Source organism: Gorilla gorilla, chromosome 6 (assembly GCF_029281585.2).
Source record: "Gorilla gorilla gorilla isolate KB3781 chromosome 6, NHGRI_mGorGor1-v2.1_pri, whole genome shotgun sequence".
NCBI classification, from domain to species: Eukaryota; Metazoa; Chordata; class Mammalia; order Primates; family Hominidae; genus Gorilla; species Gorilla gorilla.
The window spans coordinates 168,757,128-168,782,962 of record NC_073230.2 but is presented as its reverse complement, the minus strand read 5'-3'; the positions used below and the strand labels follow the sequence as shown (position 1 = coordinate 168,782,962).

The 25,835-nt window shown below is 46.7% G+C and overlaps 1 protein-coding gene across 3 annotated transcripts; it reads left to right on the top strand.

The window, feature by feature from the left end:
* The first annotated feature begins 21 nt into the window (after positions 1–21).
* LOC129523820 (MORN repeat-containing protein 5-like) lies at positions 22–25,539 on the top strand. 3 transcript variants are annotated; one of them, XM_055347592.2, is made up of 5 exons: positions 22–158; positions 6,886–7,033; positions 9,767–9,878; positions 14,600–14,731; positions 24,899–25,539. In XM_055347592.2, exons 1-5 carry the CDS (start codon positions 112–114, stop codon positions 25,003–25,005), a joined length of 546 nt encoding a protein of 181 aa, XP_055203567.1. In that variant the 5' UTR covers positions 22–111; the 3' UTR covers positions 25,006–25,539. The 3 variants fall into 3 exon arrangements, with proteins under 3 accessions (XP_055203567.1, XP_055203569.1, XP_055203568.1); XM_055347594.2 differs by lacking the exon at positions 24,899–25,539 and adding an exon at positions 22,717–22,832; XM_055347593.2 differs by lacking the exon at positions 24,899–25,539 and having other exon boundaries at positions 14,600–14,988.
* The last annotated feature ends 296 nt before the right edge of the window (positions 25,540–25,835 follow it).

Here is a 25,835-nt window from a genome sequence, read left to right as displayed (position 1 = left end):
CCGGCGGGGTGGGGCTTCGATTCGGCTCCGCCCACCCCTCCAGGTTGTCATAGTGATGCCGTATCCACTGAGACTCCGGATCCTAGCAGCTGGAAGCTAAAAACAGGCGCCATGGAGTACACAGGGAACAAATATATCGGGGAATATGTAGATGGGAGGTAAGGGGCTCATTTGATTCACTTACTATACCTTGAATAGCTGTGACTGGAAAAAGACGGCTTTTTGCTTCTGCGAAACACCTTGTGCCAGGCACTTTCACAAACTTGCCCGAGTGATTTTTTCAAGGACCGTATCTAACAAGCAGCAAAGCTGAGATGCATTCATTCCATATATACTTATATGTGTGTGTGCATTGACTGTGTGTGTGTGCTATCTGCCAGTTTTAAACATAGGAATATTTAAAATGTCAAGATCCTTGCTCTTAGGGAGTTTATAATCCAGTTGGAGATGTATTGCCAATAAACAAATAAGTAATAAAATAATTACAGATAATGGTAAATGCTATAAAAACAAACACGAAGATTAGGGAAGAGAGACTGGCTAATCTGAATCTACACGGTCGCTTCCTTCCAGGAGGAGTTCACGATCTAGGGATTATTATAGAGGATTTTATACACAAATCACTGTAGTGGACTAGTAGTAAAAAACAATTCAACAGTTTTTTTTTCTTTTCTTTTCCTCCTTCCTTCCTTTCTTCCTTCCTTCCTTCCTACCTTCCTCTCTTTCTTTCTCTCTCTCTCGTTTTTGTTTTATTTTCAGACAAGATCTCGCTCTGTTGCCCTGGCTGGAGTGCAGTGGCCTGTTCACTGCTTACTGCAGCCTCGACCCCCTACGCTCAAACAATCTTGCCGCCTCAGCCTCCCAAGTAGCTGAGACTACCGGTGTGCACCACTACCCCCAGCAAATTTTTCAACGCCTTTTGTAGACACGGCGTCTTGCTATGTTGTCCAAGCTGGTCTCATACTCCTGGGCTCAAGTGATCCTCTTGCATGAGCCACCGTGCCCAGCAATTCAACAATGTTGAGTGGCTACCGAGTACCAGGCCCTGGAATTGACTCTGGGCACAATCCCTGTCTTCAGAAAGTTCATTCAAACATGATGCGACAAGTAGACATAACAGATAACTGCGATTCAGTGTGATAAGAGCTGTAGTAGAGAGAAGCAGAGGAAACACAGAGGTGGCCACTCTTTTTTGCCAACCACCCTGGATGAAGAAAGTGGAATCTCTGTTTTTATAGCTGAGGAAACCAAGGCTGGACGATATGAAGTGGTTTGCTGAACCAGTGCTAGTTGTCGGGACTGTGAAGCACTCCCACCTTGGGGCTCTGTATTCACAAGTTGGTGGAATTCCAGGGCATTTTGAGTTAATAGGAAAGAGGGATCTGTGGTCTGGACAGGGATAGGAGATAGATTCCTAGAGAGGGTGGTAGGAATGCTATGGGATGCTATCTCTCTAATCATTACATCAATTTTGCAAGGAAGATGTTATTATCTTTCCAGGTAACAAAGGTGACCCTTACAGGGCTTGAGACACTTATCCTACTCAGCAGGTAAGTGGCAGAGGTGCTTGGTGTGTACTCCCTCTCACTACTCAGTGAGATAGTTCAGGCTGACCTTGCAAATAAAGGAACAGAAGTTAAGAGAAGCAAAATGACTGGCCCACCATTATGGATACACAGCTAGGAAGTAACAGAGTCAGGATTTGAACCCAATCCTCTGTCCAAACCACATTCTTACTTTTCACAAGGCCCTGCTACAGTGAAGGTGGTAGAATTTTGGCAGATAGAGATGGGGTATTGGGCATTTCAGGCACAAAAAGTTGAGAAACTACATTAATTTTTGACGGGCTGTATATGGGTGAGAGAGAAACACACAGACAAGGTAAAAGAGGGAAGGCTTTCAACCATTTGCCTTTGGCCTTCTGTGTATTTTCATTGGGTTTTTGTGCCAAATCAGCCATTTCCATGCTTTGGCCCTAGGAATTTGGGCTTTGCTTGAGGTTGTCTGGTACCTCTGTAACCACAATAGGGATTCCCAGACCTGAACAGGGCTTCCCAATTTCCCATAACTAGCAAGAAGTCAGCAGTTTTTCACTTGTTATACTTCTTTTCATAAGTTGGACATGTGTTATTCTGTATTGATTTTGTGTTTTTAACAACAGTTAACTAGAATTCTATTTGGGACATCTCAAATTTCAGCATGTAATGAGAGCATGAGACAGGTCTGGGCTCAAGTCTGCCATTTGCTTGTTGTACACTTAATCAACCATCCATATCTCAGTTTCCTCATCTGTAAAATGGGAAAGCAATGCACATTCAGCAGCAGTGTTTCAAGGAATATGTAATGATCATATATGGGTGTTATTTACAAATGGTACATACTCAATCGATTTTTTTTAATTTAGGGAGGGGATATTTTCCTCTTGGAGTTTAAATGAATAGAGTAACCTCTCTATACAGTAGGAAGTTGATATTTAACGTTTGGTTTAAAAAGTTTATGTAGACTCTCCATGGCTGATAGGAACATCAAATGGTACGACTGCTTTGGAAAAGTTTGGCAGTTTCTTGAAAAGTTAAACAGCCATTCCACTTATAGGTATTTACCCCAGAAATGAAAGTGTATATCTACACAAAGACATGTATACAAGTACTCATAGCAGCCTTATTTATAATAACCAAAACTAGAAACAAACCCAAATGTCATCAACAGGGGAATGAAGAAACTAATTGTGGTATATCCATTCATTGGAATACTACTCAGCAATAAAAAGGAGTGAACTATTGGTACACAGAACAACATGAATGAATCTCAAAAAATTATGTTAAGTGAAAGAGGCCAGACAAAAAGAGTAGATACTGTATGATTCCATTTATGTAAAATTCTAGAAAATGCAAATCTATGGTGACAGAAAGTAGATCAGTAGTCACCTAGAGATGAGGATTGTGGTCAGGGGCAAGGAGGAAGTATTACAGAAAGGCATGCAGAAACTTTTGTGGGGAGTAGATATTTTGTCTTGATTGTGATAATGTTTTCCCAGGTGATGTCAAAACATGTCAAATTGTACACTTTAAACACGTGGCCTATTGTATGTCAATTACACTTCAATAAATCTACTTTAAAAAAAACCTTTAAAGAGACATGATTTCCCTGTACCACGTGTGAATATTAAAAAAAAAAAAAAGGTTAATGTAGTATCTGTCTGACCTCAATATTATGGTTTCTTTGGAGTAGTCGCACAATGGAGTTCTAGATAACTCCACTCCAAAGCACCACAAGGTAAGTGCCAGAAGAGACCTACAGACACAGGGGAGGAAGGGACGCCCATAGCATTTATGTAGTAACTACTGTGCTCTGGGTGGCTTTGCCTGCATCTTCTCTTCACAGGGACTCTTTGAGATAGATATCGTTATCCTGTTTTACAGATGGGAAAAGTAAGGCTCGGAGTAAACTTGCCCAAAGTCACCCAGTTAGCATTTGGAAGAGCAGGTATTAAAACCCAGGTCGATCAGACTGTAAAGCCCACGTGCTTCCTACAATAGAGCCCTGCTGCTGGGGCCCTTCAGAGGCCACATACAGTCGGAGCCGTCCTTAAAGGCTTCGTGGAAGAGATAGTATTTGAAATGGGCCTTGAAGGTTGGGTAGGATTTAGGTGGTTGGAGATGCAAGGTGAAGAATTCTTTTTCTAGAAGTTTCTAGGCAGAGGGAACAGCATGAGCAATAGCCCAGAGGGCACGTATGGAGTAGAGCTGGCAGTTCAGTTTGGCAGGAGAGTGGGTTGTGCCCAGAGGAGTTATGCAAAGGGAAGCTGGACAGGCGGTCTGTGCTCTGGCAAAGAAATTTCAATACCGTGCACAATTCTGGTGGTGGAGGAACCACTGATAGATCCTGGTAGGGCCAAGCATCAGGAAATAAAACTTATTTCATCTCTGTAACTCTCCTCATAATGCATATGTGTGGTAGAGACTCAGTAAATGTTGGCTGAATGAATGAATGAATGAATGAATCATAGGTTTTGAGGGGTTTGTTTGAGACAGGGTCTCACTCTGGAGGGCTCTGGCTGGAGTGCAGTGGTGCAGTCTTGGCTCACAGCAATGTCCACCCCACCAGACTCAAGCGATCCTCCCACCTCAGCCTCCCCAGTAGCTGGGACCACAGATATGCGCCACCATGCCCAGCTAATTGATAGGTATTTGAGATCTGGAAATCATATCCTTATTATGGATTGAAGCCTTCACTATAAAGTGGTTTTTTTCTTCTTTTTAACTTACTTTGAATTTAGAAGGCAGGCTTTTCGCCTTGAATGAATTTTTTAAAATGGAAGAGAAGGAGGGAGAAAGGAAGGGAAAGAGAGAGAGAGTGAAGGAGAAAAAGAAGAAGGGAGGAGAAGGAGAGAAGGAGGGACAGAGAGGAGGGAAGCAGGAAAAGTGAAGATGGGGAGATCAGCTCAGAGCTCACTGCAGTTGTCCCAGTAGGAGGCAGCAGAACCCTGGGCCAAGGCAGAAGCAGTGAAGCCGCAGGAAAGAGAAAAATGTAGGAGAGGTTTGGGGATTTTACTGCCAGGAGTTGGCAGCTGATTGGCTCCAGTCCCATCCAGAGATGGCTTACAGCCCCAGCCCTGGGCCCAGCTCCTGGCCTTGAACCAGAGGATTCTGATACCATTCATGGAAATAGAGAACTCTAAGGAGGTGCTGCTTAGGGGAGGAGGAGATGATTCTGTTTTAGGCGAGTTGGAGATGTCTGTGAGAGGTCTGAACAGTGATGTCCAGTTCGAGGTAAGAAAAGGGGTGGGGTCTAACCTCAGAGAAGGGTGTAGAACTTGAATATGGAGATGGTGCTTAGAAATGATAGATGTGAGCTCAAGCAAAGAGTACAGGAGGGAAGGAGAAGAGGAATTCTCCCTTCCCCCCATGTCTTGCACTAGAATAAAAGTGAAATAGTTTTCAATTTCTTGTTCTATGCCGGGCATTCTGCTATAGTTTCACAACCATCGTCTCACTCAGTTATCTCAACAACTTTGTCATCCACTCTGTTCACTGACTACTCTTTCTGTTTCCTTCATTCTTTACTCAGGAGACGTTTATGAAGCCCCTGCTTAGTGGTTCTAGGAGCTGAGGATACCAAAGTCTTCCTTTAAAGAAGCTTTTCTTAAATACCGGAGATAAGATATCTAATTACAAAACAAGATAGAAAGTGTTACGCATCCCGACAGAGGTACTAGCAAAAGCCTTAAAAAGGTCAGAGTTAGGAGAGGAGCCTTCAGCTTGTTAGGAGGAATGGAGAAGGAATGAATGAAAGCATATTTATTAAGCACTCACTATATGTCAGGCCCTTTACTAGGAAAATCGTTATATGTTACCTGTATTAATTGCAGCCATTTCACCCATAAAGAAACTGGTCAGCCCGGTGCAGTGGCTTACACCTATAATCCCAACATTTTGGGAGGCTGAGGCTGGAGGATCATTTGAGCCCAGGAGTTCTAGATCACCCTGGGCAACATAGGGAAACCCCATCTCTACAAAAAAAAAAAAAAAAATTAAATAAGCCAGGCGTGGTGGGGCACACCTGTGGTTCCAACTACTTGGGAGGCTGAGGTGGGAGGATCACTTGAGTTCAGGAGATTGAGGCTGCATTGAGCCATGATCACACCGCTGTACTCCAGCCTGGGAGACAGAACAAGATCTGGTCTTGGGAAAAAAACAAAAAACAAAACAAAGAAGCTAGTCAACTGGTCAAGCTGGTGTCCCTGCCTTGTTCTCCTGTATGAGCCTGTCTTCCTCCTGCATAGCACTTATCACACATTGTATAATTACTCAATTTTGTCGCCCACTAGACTGTGAGCCCCCGAGGACAGGGACTGCATCTGCCTTGATCACTGTTGAATCTGTGTTGTATTCAGCAAGTTGGACCATCAGCATAGTTCCTGACAAAATGTAGGTGCTCTGTAAATATCTGTTTGGAAGGAAAGAAGGAAGGGAAGGAAGGGAGGGAGGCACAAGCAAAGAGGTTTGGGAAAGTATCTGTATTAGTCTGTTCTCATGCTGCTGTAAGGACATAACCAAAGACTGGGTAATCTATAAAGGAAAGAGGCTTAATGGACTCACAGTTCCACATGGCTGGGAAGGCCTCACGATCATGGTGGAGGCAAAGGGGGAGCAAAGGCACATCTTACATGGCAGCAGGCAAGAGAGCATGTTCAGGGGAATTGCCCTTTATAAAACCATCAGATCTCATGAGACTTATTCACTATCATGAGAACAGCATGGGAAAAACCCACCCCCATGATTCAGTTACCTCCCACTGAGTCCCTCCCATGACATGTGGGGATTATGGGAGCTACAATTCCAGATGAGATTTGGGTGGGGACACAGCCAAACAATATCAATATCCACGATTTTATATATATATATATATAATGGTGGTAAGCTTCAAACCCTTACTCCTGTCTCTAAATTTCATATTTTCCCTAATATTCCACTTGTGGCATAATAGGCAAGGATGGATTGGTCATGGGGGACAGAGAAATCACAGAACCAGCTGCCAGAAAACCTGGGCTCTAGTGTCCACAGTTTTTACTGTGTGTGGTTTTGGGCACATCTCTACACTCTCTGGGCCTACTAAGGGGGTTTATTTCAGGGAGCAGTGTGAACTCCAAGGTGAGAGTGAGCCTCTAGGTGAAGGGGAGAATGAACAGAGCAAACTCTATTCCCCTCTTTTCGTTTTTGAGCTTTTGAGGGAAACAAAACAAAAATTTTGTTTTCAGCAGAGTACTGCTGGGATGAGAAGGATGAGAATGTTGAGAACGGGGTTCCTGCTCACTCTGTTGCCTGCCAGCTCTGATCCTCCAGCTGTCACACAGGGCTCAGTGATTTCCCTGTGTCTTTACAGGATGGAGGGCAAAGCCAAGTACATCCTCCCTACCGAAACAATATATGTTGGGGAAATGAAGGATGGCATGTTTCACGGCGAAGGAACCCTGTACTTCCCCAGTGGAAGCCAATGCGACGCCATTTGGGAAAACGGATTGGCCATAAAGGTGATCAGCTGGCGGGGGGGTGCTGTGGAGGAGAGATCCTCGGGCAAGAAGAGCCTCACCCTCTGGCGCCCCATCGTCCCTGTCTGGTGCCCACCTCGTTCCATTCACTCTTCTCTTTGCTTCTCCCCCACTCCCCCAACTTTTTTTTTTTTTTTTTTTTTTTTTTAGTCTCACTCTGTCACCAGGCTGGAGTGCAGTGGCACAATCTCGGCTCACTGCAACCTCCACCTCCTGGGTTCAAGCGAGTCTCCTGCCTCAGCCTCCCGAGTAGCTGGGACTACGGGCATGCGCCACCATGCCCAGCTAATTTTTGTATTTTTAGTAGAGATTGGGTTTCACCATGTTTGACAGGATGGTCTCAATCTCTTGACCTTGTGATCCACCCGCCTTGGCCTCCCAAAGTGCTGGGATTACAGGTGCACAGGTGCGAGCCACCACACCTGACCTTTTTTTTTTTTTTTTTGAAAACGAGTCTCTGTCGCCCAGGCTGGAGCATAGTGGTGTGATCTCAGCTCACCACAACCTCTGCCTCCTGGGTTCAAGCTATTCTCTTGCCTAGGCCTCCTGAGTAGCTGGGATTACAGGTATGTGCCACCATGCCCGGCTAATTTCTCCCTGCTTCTGGATCTCCCAGGGCTCTAGAATCCTCTCCCTCTAGATCTGGAAGGATCTGTGGAGAGGCCATGATGAGTTTGCATCTGTTACACCACTTACTGCCTGGTCTTAGGCCCATGACTTCACCTCCCTGAGAGTTCTTCACCTATCAACTCAGGACAGTTAGTTGCATTAGTTATGTGTTGGTACTATAACAGGTTACCACAGATTTAGTCTGAAATCAGCACAAATGTATTATCTTACAGTTCTAGAGCTCAAAAGTCTGAAATAGGTCAGCAAGCCTGCATTCCGTCCAGAGGCTCTATGGGAAAACCTGTTTCCTTGCCTTTTCCAGCTTCTAGAGGCTGCCTGCATTCCTTGGCTCATGGCCACGCATCACTCCGACCTCTGCTTTCATCATCACGCCACCCTTCATCCCTCTGCTTTCATCGTCATCTCATCTTCTCTCACCCTGACCTTACTATTTCCCTCTCATAGGAACCTTGCAATCATATTTGGCACACCCAGATAATCCAAATAATCTTCCCACTTCAGGATCCTTCATTTAATTGCATCTGCAAAATCCCTCTTGCCATGTAAAGTAGCATACTCACAGGTTGCAGCAGACAGGGACATCTTTGGGGGACCATTATTCAGCCTACCACAATAGTACAAGGCACCTCAATATATATATGTGAACACTTTGCTAAGTTCCCAGCACACAAGAGGCACTCAATAAGTGTTAGCTCTTATTACCACCATCACTGCTACTATCATTATAACTTACCTAATCCAAGGATTCTTACCCCCTGGTATTTGTGAGTCATGAATAGAATTCAGGGAGTCACTGAAACCTCTTGATTTATATACAGAAATTTCTGTGTAAAGGGGACTAAGTTTTTCTCCAGGAAAAGCATCTATAGCTTTCATCAGTTTCACTAAGAGCATCTTGGGGCCTGACTCATGACCTAAAAAAGGTTAAGAAATGCTCCTTGTTTTATAGCTTGGAGAGTCTAAGCCCCAGGAAGGGGATGTGACTTTCCCGAGGTCACACAGTGAATTAATAGTATCATTGGAATTTCCACCCATGTTTCCTGATGCCCAGGCCAATGCAATTTCTACATCCTGAGGCTTCCTTTAGCAGTAAGGCAGCAAAGGCAGAATGTATGCATTTGGACAAAGGGCCGTGGCTGATGGCTCTGACCTTTCCAGCTATAATAATAATAAAAGAATAATAACATTTATTGAGGGCTTACTTTGTGTCAGTGTGTCAGTCAGGGTTCTTCAGAGACACAAAACCAATAGGATATACAGAGATGTATGGAAAGAGATTTATATTAGGGATTGGCTCACAAGATTATGGAGGCTAAGAAGCTTCCCAATCTTCCCTCTGCAACCTGGAGGCCCAGGAAAGCTGTTAGTGTAGTTCCAGTCCAAACCCAAGGGCCTCAACCAGGGGGATCAATGGTGTAAGTCCCAGTCAGAGTTCAAAGGCCTGAGAACCAGGAATGCTGATGTCCAAGGGCAAGGAAGATGGATGTCCCAGCACAAGCAGAGACAGGGGATTGGCGCTTCCTCTGCCTTTTTGTTCTATCCAGGCCCTCAACGGATTGTATGGTGCCCACCCACTTTGGTGAGGGTGGAACTTCTTTGCTCAGTCCACCGATTAAAATGTGAATCCCTTCTAGAAACGCCCTCATGAACACACCCAGAAATGTTTTACCAGCTATCTGGGCATCCCTTTCACTTAACCCAGTCAAGTTGCCTCACAAAATCAACCATCACAGCCAGGCACTGTGCTAAATGCTTCACGTGTGCTATCTCATTGAATTTTCAATCAACCCTATTTTATGTACAGTATCATTAACTTAATTTTACAAATGAGGAAATGAAGGACCAGAGAGAGTGGGTCATCTGCCCAAGTTCATCTGCCAAAGTGAGTTCACCCACTTTAAGCGGCAGGGACAGGGCTCGGCACTTATACCCATTCCCTCTTGTCGTCACAACCATAGTAATTGTGATAGTTACCACTTCTTTACTGCAGCCATCAGAAAGGCCCCCACTTCCCTTGATATCTGAACCTCTTGGCCAAAAGCCTTCAGCTTCCTCAGATGCACATGTGTGCTCCTTGTCTTCCAGGGCACATATACCTTCGTAGATGGGCTGCACTATGATGAGAAGAACTGGCATTACTGCGACGGCTATGATCGGAGGTTTTACACAGAGATCCTCAATGGCTTGAAGCCTGCAGGTACCCAGGCACCCACCCTTTCCTTCATACCCAAACTGAGAGGGAAACTAAGACAGTTTCGGATAAGTGGACTGTGTCCTACTGAAGTAACTTAAAGGGGAAGAGGAACTGAGCAGGCGTAGAAGAATACAAAAGAGCCAGGTCCTGGAGCCAGGAAGGCCAGTCCTCATATCTCAGCTCCACTGTGCTAGCCAGAGGACCATGGGCAAGGGACTTTACCCACTGTGCCTCAGTTTCTCCCCTTCAAAATGGAGTCAATCAGCTGGGCGTGGTGACTCATGCCTGTAATCCCAGCACTTTGGGAGGCCAAGGCGGGTGGATCACTTGAGGTCAGGACTTCCAGACCATCCTGGCCAACATAGTGAAACCTGTCTCTACTAAAAATACAAAAATTAGCCGGGTATGGTGGCATGCCTGTAATCCCAGCTACTCAGGAGGCTGAGGCATGAGAATCGTTTGAACTCACTAGGTGGAGTTTGCAGTGAGCTGACATCACGCCACTGCACTCCAGCCTGGGCGACAGAGCGACACTCTGGTCTCAGAAAAAAAAAAAAAAAATCAAAATGGGGTCAACAGCATCATCTACCTCCCAAGATTGTTGTAAATAAGATAATTCATGTCAGGTGTTTAGAACAATGCCTTGAATGCATGTGGGTGCACGGTACATGTCAGCTGTTCTTATTCGTGGTACCTACTATAACACTAAAATTATGTAAATATTTTAAAAAGAAAGAGTTAAGGATGAAAGCAGTACTGACAGAGCATGTGCTTTGTGTATCAGGTGCTGGGGGAGGCTCTCTGTAATCCCTGTCTCCCTAATGTCCAGATGACCCTGCCCAGTCAGCCTTCCTAGTCCCATGTCACTCCAGGTTGAGGCTGTGGAGTTCAGACATGGTTCCCTGTGGCAGAGCTCACACTGGCAGCCCAGTCTTCCTCTCTGAGGTCCTCTGTATCATGCTACCTCCCTGCAAAAACCGTGTTTCATCACGGAGGGCTACATTTGGACTATAAGTCTGGATTCAGAGAGTGGCACCTTAAAATTTTGAGACGTGTTCCAGGTCAGGTGAGCCTCAAGACGAAGGGAGGGGAGGGATAGCATTAGGACAAATACCTAATGTAGATGACAGGTTGATGGGTGCAGCAAACCACCATGGCACGTGTATACCTATGTAACAAACCTGCACATTCTGCACATGTACCCCAGAACTTAAAGTATAATAAAAAATAAATAAATAATAAAAAAATAAAAAAAGAAGAGTGTAGTTTTTGGCACAGCAGAGATAATATATCCAAAATGACAGATGGGGAAACAACTCTGTATACTATAAAAACAATCCCAACTTAGCTTGTGAGAGACCATGAGCTGTGGTTGACAGAGCATGGAGCCAGAAATTGTGGGTTTGAGTCCTAGCATTCTCTGTCTATAGCTGGATGAGCCTGCACAAGTCAACCTCCGTCAGGGCAGAAGCCTCCAGGAAGCACCCAGGCACTGGAGTCAGGCAGACCTGAGCTCAAACCCCCATCTCCTTCCCTTCCCAGCTTCATGACCTTGGGTCAGTTAGTTGACCGGGTGAGCCGCCTTCTCTCCCTTTGCCCTCCTGACACTTACTCTGCTATTTTCCTCCTATCCCCAGGCTTCTTTGCCACTGCCTCCTCAACATCCCCCCACCCCCAGTTATTCACGTTGAGGTTCCCGGGGCTCTCTGGCTTAGGCATTTTCTGTTTTCATTCTATATGCTCTTCCTGAACAAGTTGATACACTTCTAAGCCTTCAACTACCATCGGCTTCTAAACTGAAATCAGAATCCCTGAGCCTAAGATCCCTGCATCAAGCTTCCCTGACACCTGTATTGGTCGTTCTCAACTTGTTTGCACTGAATTCATTGTCACCCCCACCGTGATGGCTGCCTCACTGAATGTCATGCCCATCCACCTAGGTAAGCCTAATCCTCCCTTCCCCTGCCCCCTAAGTGCAATGGTCCTATGGATTTTACCTCTGAAATATAGACTTTATTTGTTTATTCAACAAATATTTATTGAGCACTTCCATGTGCCAGGCAGCATTCTCTTCATACTCTTTGCCACTGCCCTGTTCCAGCCCTCCATCATCTTTCCCCTTGATGACCTGAGTCCAGAGATCCCCACTTGGCCCCCTTGAGGTCATTCTCCATTCTGCAGTCACTTCCATCTTTTTTTTTTTTGAGACAGAGTCTTGCTCTGTTGCCCAGGCTGGAGTGCAGTGGTATGATCATAGCTCACTGTAACTTTGAACTCCTGGGCTCAAGCGATCCTCCTGCCAAGTGATCTGGCCTCCTAAGTAGCTGGAACTACAGGAATGTGCCACCATTCCTGGTTAATTTTTTTTTTTTTAAGTTTCTTGTAGAGATGGGTCTTGCCATGGTGCCCAGGCTCATCTAGAACTCCTGGCCTTAAGCAACCTTCCCTCCTTAACTTGGGATTACAGGCGTGAGCCACCATGCCCGGCCGCTTACATCTTTTAAAGTGTGAATCTGATTGCCTCCCTCCCGCCCCGCCCCTTGAGTGCTCCCTATACCCTCAAGATAAGGTTTCAAATTCTCAGAAACAGTGACATTCTCTGGCTCCTGCTCACGTCCCAGCCTCATCCTAGGCTACCCACCCTTCTCGGTTTTTCTCTCTCCCCTCTTGCCATGCTTGCTTTCTCTCTATTTCTCAAAGAGACCACACTTTTTCCTGCCATTCTCTCTGCCTGGAATACTTTAACCCTCTTACTTCACCCAAATAACTCCTTCCCGTCCTTCAGGTCTCAGCTCAACGTCCTGAAGCTGGGAGCCCCTTCCCTGAATTCCCACACTAGGTAAGGTCTCCCTGTGGCATATCACAGCAGCCATGACCTCCTCCCAGGGCTTGGATCGTGAGTGTTCATCTCGTCTTCCCAAGCTGTGAGCAACATGAGGGCAGGGCCCTAGCACATTGCCTGGCATACAGTGGGTACTCGTTAAAGAGTTATTGTCAAACAGGGATAATGATATTGACATCACAGTGCAGGGTGAAGTATGTGCTTAGGGGAGTTAAGGCAATGACATTAAGAAATATTTCCTAAGCTCCTACTGTATGTCAGACACTGGCTGGACCCAGGGAGACCAGAGTTAAGAGGACATCATCTCTCCCTTCAAAGAGCTGCCAGTCTAGCTGCAGCTTGAGAACCTTGCAAATCACTCCTCCCGGATTAGTTATGATGGGAGGCCTGGACTTTGCCATGGGCTCTTCACCCCAATTAAGGCTGTAGGCAAAAAGCCCTCAGCCTTAAGCCTTAGCTCTCACACAATGGCTGGTTTTGCTAAAGCTAAGCCTCTGCCAGTCTCGTGGTGGCTTTTCCCGAACCTGCCTGGCTCTCCCCGAACCTGCCTGGCTCTCCCCTACTTCTCCTGTGACCCTCAGAAGAGCAGCTTGATTCTAAGTAGCTACTTCCTTCCCTTGTCACTCCACACTTTGCCTCTCAGGGCTGGCATTGTTAGGGCAACTCGTCCTGCCTGTAAGGCAGGGTGAGGGTTAAAAGTGCCCCGTGACCTCTTGGAGCATCTGTGAGATGGGCATTGGCATGAGGCTTTGGTGAGAGAATGGCTGTAAAGTGCTTGACATGGAGTAAGTTCTCGGTAGTCATTAGCCAGTACATATGGGGTTAGGTTTAGGATCAGGGTCAGTGTCAGGGTTACGGTTAGGCATGTCATTAAGCAACACAAGAGTTCCTACTGTGTGCAAGACTCTGGGTTGTGGGCGTGGTGCTGTGTGCTCAGTGGGCATCCAGCTCTCAGTCTAGAGAACAAGGAACTATAGCAACTATAGTTAGAAGGAACCTGAGAAGTTATTTATTCCAACCTCTCCCTTTACTTGAGCCATGGCGTTTCAAGATACACATACCTAGCGTGCATGACCTAAAAGGTGCACTCAATCTTCTTTCTCTCCCAGAGATCTCAGTGTCCCTGGTCCTGTGGCTGCACCTAGGCTGTCTCCTCTCCTGATGTTGGCACCTGAACATACAGGTTCCAGAGCTGGACTGCCTCCTAGCTGGATAACCTTGGGAAAGTTACTTTAACTTCTCTGAGCCTCAGTTTTCTTATCTGTAAAATGGAGCCACAGAGTTGCTCTCAGGATTAAATAAAAGAGGAGCACAATGCCTGGCACATAATAAACATTCAATGAGTGGCAGCCACCGTGGTAATTTTGGCAAGAGTCAAAGTTCTCCACCACCTGCCCCTTGTCCACCTGATCCATTTCTTTTCTGCTGTTCTCCTTCATACGTGCTCTGCTCTACAAGGTTTCCAGAGTGGGGCTTAAGGATCCATGCCTCTGGCCTCTGCCCACGCTTTGAATGCCACCCCTCTTCTGGATCTGATGCTCTCCTATCCATTTGCCAACTCTGACTTACCCTCAGCGTCTGTCTAACTTCAGAACCTGTGCCCTTTGTCATGGTATCCGAAGAAATGGAGGAGGATGGGGTCAAAGGAAGAAGAAGACAGAGGGTCTCGTTCCCAAGACCCTGTTCCCAAGAGCCATGTTCCGAAAGTTCCTTTGGGGCACCGTTTCTGCTGGGTTTGCTTCTTGCCCTGAGTAGGGGGTATTTAGTTCAACAGGGGAGCCAGATAGTCACATGAGCCACCAGCCACAAGTGGACCTTATGGGAACACTGGGTTTGGATTTGACCTTGATGGTGAACTAATTGCCCATTATGTTCTTTCAAGGTATGGCTCAACTCACCAATATGGACCCACCTAGAAAAATCCCCAGGGGCTATTACGATTGTGGAGATGGCTTCTATAACCCAGTCACGAGGGTAGTCAAGGGCTATAGGAACCGCTTTCTACGAAACACAGGTAGGTTTCTTCCGACACTGCAGCACGTTTTCTCTTCACCCACATATAAGTATGTGCATCTGTATGTACAAATGTATGCACACACTTGACAAGAAAGAAGCTTTTGCTGATAGAAGATGAAAGTTGATTACCTGGATGTTTTATTTTTTGGACTTCTCGTGGCTGGCAAATCTGTACATAGTCCTAGAGTGAGGTAAAAGGACATTCGTGGTCTAGCTGTGACGGCACATAAATGTCGCACTGAAAGGATTAAGGTACTTATTTTTGTATGCATTCCTTCTATTTTAATGGGCACTTAATATATGCTAGACACTGTGCTTGGTGTTGGGGGAAAAGCAGAGCAAAGCTGGACACAGCCCCCCTTCCTTGTGGAGCTTGCATTCTAAAAGTGGCAGAGAAGTACTATAAACAGTTAATTGTATCATGGAACAGACACAATGAAGGGAAAAACATGGTCCTGTGGGAAGGGAAAGTAGGGGCCCCAGAGAGGTGGGACGGATGCTGTGGGAGCACAAATAAGGGCTATCAAATCCCGAAGCGGTTAGTCAGAGAAGGTTTCAAGGAGGAAATGACTTCTAAGCTGAGACCTGAAGAATAACTGGGAGTTGACCACAAGGCCTGGGGAGAGGGTTTCCCAGTGAGAGGAAATGGCACAGGCAATGGCCTAGAGGGGAGTGATCCCTTGAGGTCCAAGAAGGTTGGTTCATCCTTTAGCCAGGGGAGTAGGTACCTTGGAGGATCCAGAACCTCAGTTTGGTGAGTCAACACAAGGCTGATCAGACGAAGAAGAACCCATTTACAGTGACCACACTCACAGGAGATCAATACACAAATAATAGAACATTTTCCTTTAATGCAGTGATTCCTAAACTTATCCTTTTCTGAAGTCACACTCCCACTAGGAATATCAAAAGATATGGACCCTCTTGCCGGAAAAATGTCCATGCATGCACACACACACACGCGTGCGCCCACACGTGCACATGCATACACACACACACATTTTGCAGATAGTCTTAAGGGGTGGATGGTCCCTCTAAAGACCTAGGTCAAGAAACCTTGCTCTATAATGAGAAAGAAACTGCCAGGTAGACCAGAACATCTGTGCTGGTGAATGAGAGCATCCTCTCCCTATAGGGAAATTTACTCAGTAAGTCGGTGATGACCAGAAAGGTGCCTCATGGGGCTAGAGTAAGAGCAAGGAGAGGCCGGGCACGGTGGCTCACACCTGTAATCCCAGCACTTTGGGAGGCCGAGGCGGGCGGATCATGAGGTCAGGAGATCGAGACCATCCTGGCTAACACGGTGAAACCCCGTCTCTACTAAAAATACAAAAAATTAGCCAGGTGTGGTGGCGGGCGCCTGTAGTCCCACCTACTGGGGAGGCTGAGACAGGAGAATGGCGTGAACCCGGGAGGCGGAGCTTGCAGTGAGCCGAGATCGCGCCACTGCACTCCAGCCTGGGCGACAGAGTGAGACTCTGTCTCAAAAAAAAAAAAAAAAAAGAAAAGAAAAGAGCAAGGAGAATTGTCAGTTGATCCTATGACTGGAATCCTGCAGCTAAGATGCCCCTAACTCACTGGATGCTACTGGAGGAACATGGCAAATGCTCACACTCCAAGTCCCCCAGCTCACATTTCTTCAATGACTTCCCTTTTCCATTTGCACAATGCACTACTATGTAGCACGCTAACTCTGCTGGGTGCTAATAGGTTTACCATGAAGTTTCTTGGTCAAATAAAATAAGGAGATGTTGCCCTAAACAATGCTAACCAGGCTTATTTACTGCAGAACTTCTCAGGGCCTTTAATATGCTAATAAACTTTGTACTTTTCCTTCATGGCACTTATTTCAACATAATTAAATGTAATTATTTGCTTAATATCTGTCTCTCCCACTGGACTGTAGGATCCGTGTGAGAAGGAACTCTGCATTATCTTGTATCACTAAGAGTTCAGTTAGAAAAATGGAAAGAGGCAGGACGCCGTGGCTCATGCCTGTAATCCCAGCACTTTGGGATGCCAAGACAGGCAGATCACAAGGTCAGGAGTTCGAGACTGCCTGGCCAACATAGTGAAACCCCGTCTCTACTAAAAATACAAAAAATTAGCTGGGCGTGGTGGTGGGTGCCTGTAATCCCAGCTACTCAGGAGGCTGAGGCAGGAGAATCACTTGAACCTGGGAGGCGGAGGTTGTAGTGAGCCAAGATAGCACCACTCCACTCCAGCCCGGGTGATAGTGTGATTCTCCATCTCAAAAAATAAAAAGAAAAATGGAAAGAATTTAATATCAGGAAATTGGTGGCTACCAGGGAACTAGAAAAGCAAAGGAAGACATTGAGGTAACAGAGAAAGTAACTGCAGGATGCAGGCACCCCCTCAAGGACTGGGGACAATAGTAAGAGATTAGGTTGTGAGAACCTAGAAGGTCAACAGAGGGACCCCCCAGGACCTGCAACCCAGACACCTGAGCAGAGACCAGCTGGGGCTGGCTCCTGGGAGCTCAGATCAGGGCTTCTGCAGAGCTGGGACCCAGACCTCTGGTGGGGGAGCACTGCCCAGTGGAGCCTCTGAAGAGAGAGATGAAGCTGATTCTAGGAGTGTGGAAAAAACTGGAAACTGGAAGTGAAATGACACTGCTGAGATGACATTGGCATGAACAACAGAGACAACAGAAAGGAGTGTATCTTTGTCTGCCTGACAGCCCCTAACAAGGAGCCGGCTGGCAAAACTAATGTAATTCAGACAGTTCCAGTCCCACCATTGCCAAGTTAAGTATGGAAGGCTCAGTTTGGAGCTGAGAGTCAGTAGCTTCTCTTTTTTCATTTTGAGATGGAGTTTCACTCTTGTTGCCCAGTCGGGAGTACAATGACGCGATCTTGGCTCACTGCAACCTCTGCCTCCCAGGTTCAAGTGATTCTCCTGCCTCAGCCTCCCAAGTAGCTGGGATTACAGGCACCCGCCACCATGCCCAGCTAATTTTTGTATTTTTAGCAGAGGCAGGGTTTTGCCATGTTGGCCAGGCTGGTCTTGAACTACTGACCTCAGGTGATCCATCCACCTCGGCCTCCGAAAGTGCTGGAATTACCTGACACTGCACCTAACCAGGTGTCAATAGCTTCTCACTGGCCCAGCCACCCCTTTTGTTGCTCAGCATCCACACACATTCTTCTACAGATATTAAGTCTTCTGTACTACATTAATAAATGTATATTTTTTGTATAACAAGTTTCAATGTATCCTTCATATTAACACAAGGCCCTCTCCCCTTCTCCCACAGAGGGGAGATAGGAAGCCCCAACAGACACTGCACCCATCTTTTGAGTGAGGTTATTCCTTGGCAGTTCTGCCTGAAGAGTTTATAACCTACAAGCTCCTGCCAATAATCCTTCTATAAAATAACAAGGATAAAAGAGGAAACAAAAGAAAAAATTAGTAAATAAAAACAAATATGCTAGCCAGGCATGGTGGCTTGTGCCTGTAACCTCAGCTATTTGGGAAGCTGAGGCAGGAGGATCTCTTGAGCCCAGGAGTTTGAGGGCAACCTGGGCAACACAGCAAGACCTTATCTCTTAAAACAAAACAGACCGAGTGCAGTTGCTAACACCTGTAAACCTAGCACTTTAGGAGGCTAAGGCAGGCGGATCACCTGAGGTCAGGATTTCAAGACCAGCCTAGCCAACATGGTGAAACCCCATCTCTACTAAAAATACAAAAATTAGCTGGGCATGGTGATGCATGCCTGTAATCCCAGCTACTCAGGAGGGTGAGGCAGGAGAATTGCTTGAACCCAGGAGGCAGAGGTTGTGGTGAGCCGAGATCCGCCACTGCACTCCAGCCTGGGTGATACAGCGAGACCCCCTCTCAAAACAAAACAAAACAAAATGTGCATATAGATTAATAAATAGAAAGATAGATGACATAGATACAGATAGACATACACATACAAACAAGGAGAAAAAACTGTATCACTACTATAGTTCTCTTTCTGTAACTGGTCACAATGCTGTAGTTAATATTCATAAATTCCTTCTTACATTATTCATCCCAGGTTCCATTTGCCTTGAGCCCACCCTTCCATTGTTCTGGCTTTTTACCAGTAGGGTGATCAAAACCTTCATTCCTGAAGGGTCCAAACCCTTAGTGGTCCTGCCTTTGTTGGTTATTTAGTTGGTTGGGTTAGTTTTTTATGAACGTTTACTGTGGTCAGTGGAAGTACCAAGAGGTGTCCTGGAGAACTGCTGGGTTCCATACAGCATTCCCTTTCTCCTAATGGATGGCAGCATTATCTTCTATATCCAGCCTTCTCTCAGGAGCCAGGAGAAACTGGTGGTAACACAGATCATAACAGCATAGAGTTGCTCCCAGAGAACTCAGTAGGGATTACTTTACCCTGGAGGCCAGCAAGCCAGGGAGGTTACCTGGAAAAAGAAAGATCTACTCGGTAACCTAAAAAAGAACAGACAAATGCAGCAGGGTTGGTAAGAGTGTTAAAGGCAGAGGGGACAGCATGTGCAAAAGGATTACAGTTGGGAGAAGACACGTCATAAATAGGGAGTTCCAATTAATTCAGGAGCATGAGCTAACAGTATGAAAGGAGACAAAGGGGAAGAGACGAAGCCCAAGAGGTGGGGGGGTGAGGACAAAGGTTATGGTTGTCTTTCACCCTAAGGCAGTGGGGAGCAAGGGAAGGCTTTAGGCAGGTAACATAGTAACTCATTTGTTCTTTAAAAAGACTTCTTTGATTAAATATAGAGAAGAGGCCAAAGGAGGTCAGATTAGGTAGGAGATACTTCTGGAAAGATGATGCGAGAGAGAAGCATGTGAAGGACATGGGCTCAGGGTGATGGGATAGGTGATCTGGGATCCTGGTCCTGGCCTAACCCTAACCCGAACCCTAACCCCTAACCCTAACCCTAACCCTAACCCTATTGCCTTGGTTTTCTTCTAGGGTTTTTATGGTTTTGGGTTTTACATTTAAGTCTTTAACCCATCTTGACATAATTTTTGCATAAGGTGTGAGAAAGAGGTCTAGTTTCTGTTTTCTGCATATGGCTAGCCAGTTTTCCCAGCACCATTTATTAAATAGGGAATCCTTTCCCCATTGCTTGTTTTTGTCAGGTTTGTCAAAGATCAGATGGTTGTAGATGTGTGGTGTTATTCCTGAGGCCTCTGTTCTGTTCCATTGTTCTATATTTCTGTTTTGGTACCAGTACCATGCTGTTTTGGTTACTGTAGCCTTGTAGTATAGTCTGAAGTCAGGTAGCGTGATGCCTCCAGCTTTGTTCTTTTGGCCTAGGGTACTCTTGGCTATACGGGCTCTTTTTTTGGTTCTATATGAAATTTAAAGTAGTTTTTTCTAATTCTTTGAAGACAGTCACTGGAAGTTTGATGTGAATAGCATTTAATCTATAAATTAGTTTGGGCAGTATAGCCATTTTCACTATATTGATTCTTCCTATCCATGAGTATGAAATGGTTTTCCATTGTTTTGTGTCCTCTCTTATTTCCTTGAGCAGTGGTTTGTAGTTCTCCTTGAAGACGTCCTTCACACCCCTTGTAAGTTGTATTCCTAGGTACTTCATTTTCTTTGTAGCAATTGTGAATGGGAGTTCACTCATGACTTTGCTCTCTGTCTATTGTTGCTGTATATGAATGCTTGTGATTTTTGCACATCGATTTTGTATCCTGAGACTTTGCTGAAGTTGCTTATCAGCTTAAGGAGTTTTTGGGCTGAGACGATGGGGTTTTCTAAATATAAAATCATGTCATCTGCAAACAGAGATAATTTGACTTCCTCTCTTCCTATTTGAATATGTTTTATTTCTTTCTCTGATTGCCCTTGCCAGAACTTCCAGTACTATGTTAAATAGGAGTGGTGAGAGAAGGCATCCTCGTCTTGTGCCAGTTTTTAAAGGGAATGCTTCCAGCTTTTGTCCATTCAGTATGATATTGGCTGTGGATTTGTCATAGATAGCTCTTATTATTTTGAGATACGTTCCATCAATACCTAGTTTATGGAGAGTTTTTAGCATGAAGGGATGTTGAATAATGTTGAGTAACTGAACACCAACATGGCTTCATCTCCAACAGTGAAATTGCTCATATGAAGGTCACCAGTAAGCTCAAAAGGTCCCATCTGCCTTCATTATTTGACCTCTCGGCAACTTTTAAAGTATCAGATCATGCTCTATGATCAAGACATTTTCCTTTCTCACTTCTTGATGACACCACATAAAACTAGTTTTCCTCCTTCTTCACAAACAAACTTTTTGGGTTTCTTTTTTTGTTTGAGACAGGGTCTCACCCTGTCACCCAGAAAATACATCCAAAATGATAGACTTGAATAGGAATAGTAATTAAAAGTCCAAGACTTCAGATCTGTCCGTAGACTCAAGCCTGGCATAGGTCACTTGCTAGCTGGGAGTCTAGGCAAGACGTTTTATCTTTCTAATTCTGTTTCCTCATGAGCAAAATGTGGGCACTATAGTTATCAGTTGGTAAGGATTAAATGAGCTGGTACGGTCATAGCTTAGTCACATCACACAGTTCTCAGAATATTTTATTTTAGTTTAATGAATACGGGTCCTTAGTGTACAAAGATAAATTTATAGAATAAATAAATTTTCTAACTACAACTTCTCACCATCATATAGAGTTTTTAACCTCCATGAGGAATATGAGTTCAACATCTCTGTAACTCTTAATATAAAATATTGAACTGATGATACGGTTTGACTCTGTTTCCCAACCCAAATCTCATATGGAATTTTAATCCCCACCCTAACCCTAACAGTCATAACCCTATGCTATGTCTAACCTAACTGAAAATGATTAGAGCCTAACAGTTGACTGAATAAATGATGATTGATCCTAAAGGAATTAAGTAAATAATTCATTAGAGAATTATTAAAGAATTAAGAATTAATATTCCACAAATACTCACTGTGTCTCAGTGGTGCTCCTTGATGCTCCTAGGCTTTGGCTAACCACCCCCGCTTAACCTTCGCAACCACCCCATGGAAGGTCCTAGTACCATCTCCATTTTACAGGTGAGACGTTTGAGAACCTGCCTAGGGTCACACACCTGGGCAGTATCAGGCCTAAATATGAGCAGGCACAGGTGGTCTCAGAAGAGACGCTGATGTCATAACAGTACAAGGAAAAGAAGGAGCAGAAGTGAGCATGGTGTGATGGCCAAACATGCCATGGGCTGACCCCGCGTGGATCCAGCCCCACAGCTGGCCAGGATACACTTTTCCTGTCCTTACATGAAGTTTTCACTTCATCATAGGAAGAGCACAGAGCGCAGGGAGAGTGTTCAAACAGCACTGGTACGTACTAGGAACTAAAGACGTTGGCTATCACTGACTCACTGAAAAGCAATCAGACAAAATACTAGAAATAAACCACAGGGACAGCTGGCTTTCTCTTTAGGTGTCAGGCCTGCATGTGTTTCCTTCGAAGTCTGTCCCCTCATTCTGCAAAACAGACATGAACTCAGGTGATGAGTCAGGGTGCAGGAGCAGTGTGGGGTCAGAGGAAGCCCCCAACCCCAGTCCCTGACGTGGGCTCCTTGCTGGTGGCTTCCCCATCCCTGGGGTCTGACCTTGTCCCCGTGTCGGGGCCCTGGCACCGGCACACCCACTCCACGCTCCAGTCTCCATCTGAGGAGGGAAAGGAACTGATCACGAGCTGGTCCCATGGCCATGGGATGATAGTACCTGGCAGCCAGTGGCTCTGAAACTGTCTCTGCTCCAGGAAAGTCCGAGGCTAAGGCCAGCGGCTCCCACGGTCCTTGGATTGTCTCTGGGGATTGTGGAGGCCCCTTTTCCTCACGTCCCTCTGCAAGCGATGAGATGGGAGGGGAGGCTTCGTGAGACTCCGTCTGGGTGCCAGTCTCCTTCCCAGCAAGCAAGAGCAGCCCTGCTGGCTGCAAAAGGCTGTTGCCACGGGGCCATCCAAATATTCTTGCTTTCTTCGCAGGTCTTTGGTCTGAACCAACAATCCATTACTACTAATCCAAGACACCCCAAATCCTGGTGCTTGGTTCACCTCTCAAATATACTCACTGAACCCTCCTCTTGCCACACGATGCCCTCATCTCCAGCTCAGCTCCTGGCCCTGCCACACAGTGACCTCGGATTGCAAATGAGCAGCCACAGCTCCGCCTTCCAGCCGGGCTGGAGGTTTTGTTGTTTGGGGGTCGGGGGACTTGTCCTTCAGATGAGCTTGACAGCTGAGCAGGTGTGCAACCGGTTTGCCAGTCGCTGGTGGCGCCAAACACCCTTTTCCCAGGGCATGGAGCCCAGCTTCCATTCCTTTAGCACGGGAGAGCGCAGAGGCGGCTCTGACAGCTCATTCCACCGAGAGAGGGAGCGGGAGCCCAGCCGAGCCCCTGTGCGCACAGCAGGTATGGCACTCGGTGCACGGTGCCCTGGAGTCCGCAGCGAGTGCTCGGGGAGGCAGAGAGCGCTCGGCGTGGGCGGCACCCGCAGGCGCTGCCTCCCCAGGCTGCCCCCATACCCGGGCCCGCGCGGTGCCGGCGGGGCCATTTGCGCAGCCGCCCACACACGACCCCTTGCTCCACCCGGACAAAGCGCCCAGGGCCATCCTGAGTCCCTGCAGGGTCAGGGCCTGCGGAATCGCGCGGCCTTTGCCCCACAAAACCACTGTGTGCTGGAAGAGCTCTTTGTCCGCTTTGCCTCGAAACTGGACCCGCACATCTGAGCCTGCGTTTCCGTTTCCCCGAGAGACCCCGGACTCCCTCCCCAAAGGACAGGAACGCAACGCACTGGCAGAGCTCGCTGATTGGATGGGGCAGAGAAGTGGGCGGAGTGAGCACTAGGAGATCCTGTCATTGGATAAGAAAGAGAAGTGGGCAGGGTGGGCACTGGTAGAGTCTCTACTGGTTGGATAGGAGCGAGAAGCGGGCGGGGCTAGCACTGAGATCCTGCAATTGGACGGGCATGAAGTAGGTGGGGCGAGCACTGAGGAGACCCTGCCAATTGGACAAGAGAGAGAAGTGGGCTGAGTAAGCATTGGTAAAGCCTGCTGATTGGACAAGAGACAGGAGTGGTAGGAGCAAGGACTGCGGAGAAGGCTGCTATTGGATGTTAGGGAAAAGAGGGCGGAACAAGAAGGTGGCGAGCTCTGCAGATTGGACAGGAGAGATAAGCAGGAGGAGCGAGCAATGAGTGGAGCCAGCGGTGAAAAGAGCCCTGATAATTAGACAGGGGAGAGCAGTGGAACCAGAATACAGGTTACGGTCACGGTGACAGCCAGAAAGGAAATTCCAGCACGGATGCCGACCGCACCAACCCAAAACTATGACCCGAGTCCTAACCCACCCTAACCCGGCCAAAACCGAACACCAAACCCTGACTAAATGCGAAACGCTGACCCGGACCTGGACCCGGACCTAGTACGAACCCAAGCCTGAACCCTAACCCCTAACCCCTAACCCCTAATCCTGATCCTAGACCCTAACCCCGACCCTAAACCCTGACCCTGACCCTGAAGGGGGACATAGAGGAAAGAGATTGAGAGGTTTGCATATTCAATGACATACATTTTCTTCGTTAGTCGATGTTAGAAAGCAAAGGCTTTTATCTTGAGAAATTTCTGACCTAAAGAATGATGTACAATAAACTGTATTCAACAATTGATCGACATTTTCTAACAAGGTGGAATGAAAATATAAAGTGTGGGGATTGCTACTAGTCCTAATACACTAATCTGTGGTTAGGAAGGTTTATTTTTTTCCCTCCAAACCTAAGCAGTACATGTCTTAAATTACCTTCCAAAATGTACGACTCTTGGAGCCTCAGACGGGCTGGCGTTAGTCAATACTCCACGGCTGTTTGTTGGATGAGTGGACAACAGCATGGTCGACAGGTCCTGGTGCAAAATGTCTTGGGCTGCCTCAGTTTGAATCCTGCTTCTGCCATCGACCAGCCGTGTGATTCTGTAAAAGTATTTTAACCTCTCTGGGCCTTAGTTTCCCCATCTGTAACTTGAGGGCCTACCTCAAATGGGTTCCTGGTGAAGAGTAACAAGACTATATCCGGAGTAGGTTTCAGTTGCCTTTTCCTCCGTCTTTCCACCCTCCCCTCCTACCCTTCCAAATCTTTTTTTTTTCTTTTTTTCTTTTTTTTTTTTTGACAAGGTCTCCCTCTGTTGCCCAGGCTGGAGTGCAATGGCGTGATCTCGGCTCACTGCAATCCCCACTTTCCAGGCTCAAGCGATCCTCCTCCTCCTACCTCAGCCTCCTGAATAGCTGGGGCTACAGGTGTGTGCCACCACGCTAGGCTAATTGTCATTGTGTGTGTGTGTCTGTGTGTGTAGAGGCGTGGTTTCTCCATGTTGACCAGGCTGGTCTCGAACTCCAGGCCTCAAGCAATTCTCCCACCTCGACCTCCAAAAGTGCTAGGACTTACAGGCGTGAGCCACCGCCCCCACCCCCTTCAAATCTATTAAAAGGTGAGAGTCTCGCCAAGGCAATGAGATCGCAATATGAAGTTTCCATTTACTTTGGATTATATGTCATTATAAATATTAACAAATAAGACTTTAAAAGGACACCTTCGGGTAGGTCAGACCAAAATACAAAACTTGTCTGTGGGACTGCAGTTTGAGGACAGTGTCTGCAGCCGTCACATGGCAGCAAAACGGGGTTAAGCAGTGCACGAGAGTCTGCGTCGACGACAGCCAGAGTCCATGCATCGGGAGGTTCACTCGGCTTGCGAAGGAACAACGGGCAGGGCATGCACGGCCCGGGCTCGGCGGGCGGACGAGCCGGGGCGCAGTTCCCCGCGCTCGCCACTAGAGGTCAGGAGGTGACCGCTTCGGGGCTGGAAGACGGGCCCGTCGGGGATTGGCGCAGGCGGCGGGCGGGGCGGCGGGCGGGGCGGGGCTGGAGGCAGCGCCTGGTTACTGACACCTGGAATGACTTTTTTTTTTTTTGGCATCAGATTTCCTGTCTTTGTGGGGATGATGGACCTGAGTAAAGATGCCCATTCGGGGTCAAAGGCAGAGCCGCTTCTGCAGCTTCTCAAAGCGTTTTTTGTTTTTTTTTTTTTCTGAGACGGAGTCTTGCTCTGTCG

Excerpts from the sequence above, each read along its gene's own strand:
- LOC129523820 (XM_055347592.2), top strand. The coding sequence starts at position 112 with ATGGAGTACACAGGGAACAAATATATCGGGGAATATGTAGATGGGAG. Across the intron at positions 9,879-14,599 it reads CAATGGCTTGAAGCCTGCAG|GTATGGCTCAACTCACCAAT; the intron begins GTACCCAGGCAC and ends TGTTCTTTCAAG. Across the intron at positions 14,732-24,898 it reads CCGCTTTCTACGAAACACAG|GTCTCCCTCTGTTGCCCAGG; the intron begins GTAGGTTTCTTC and ends TTTTTTGACAAG.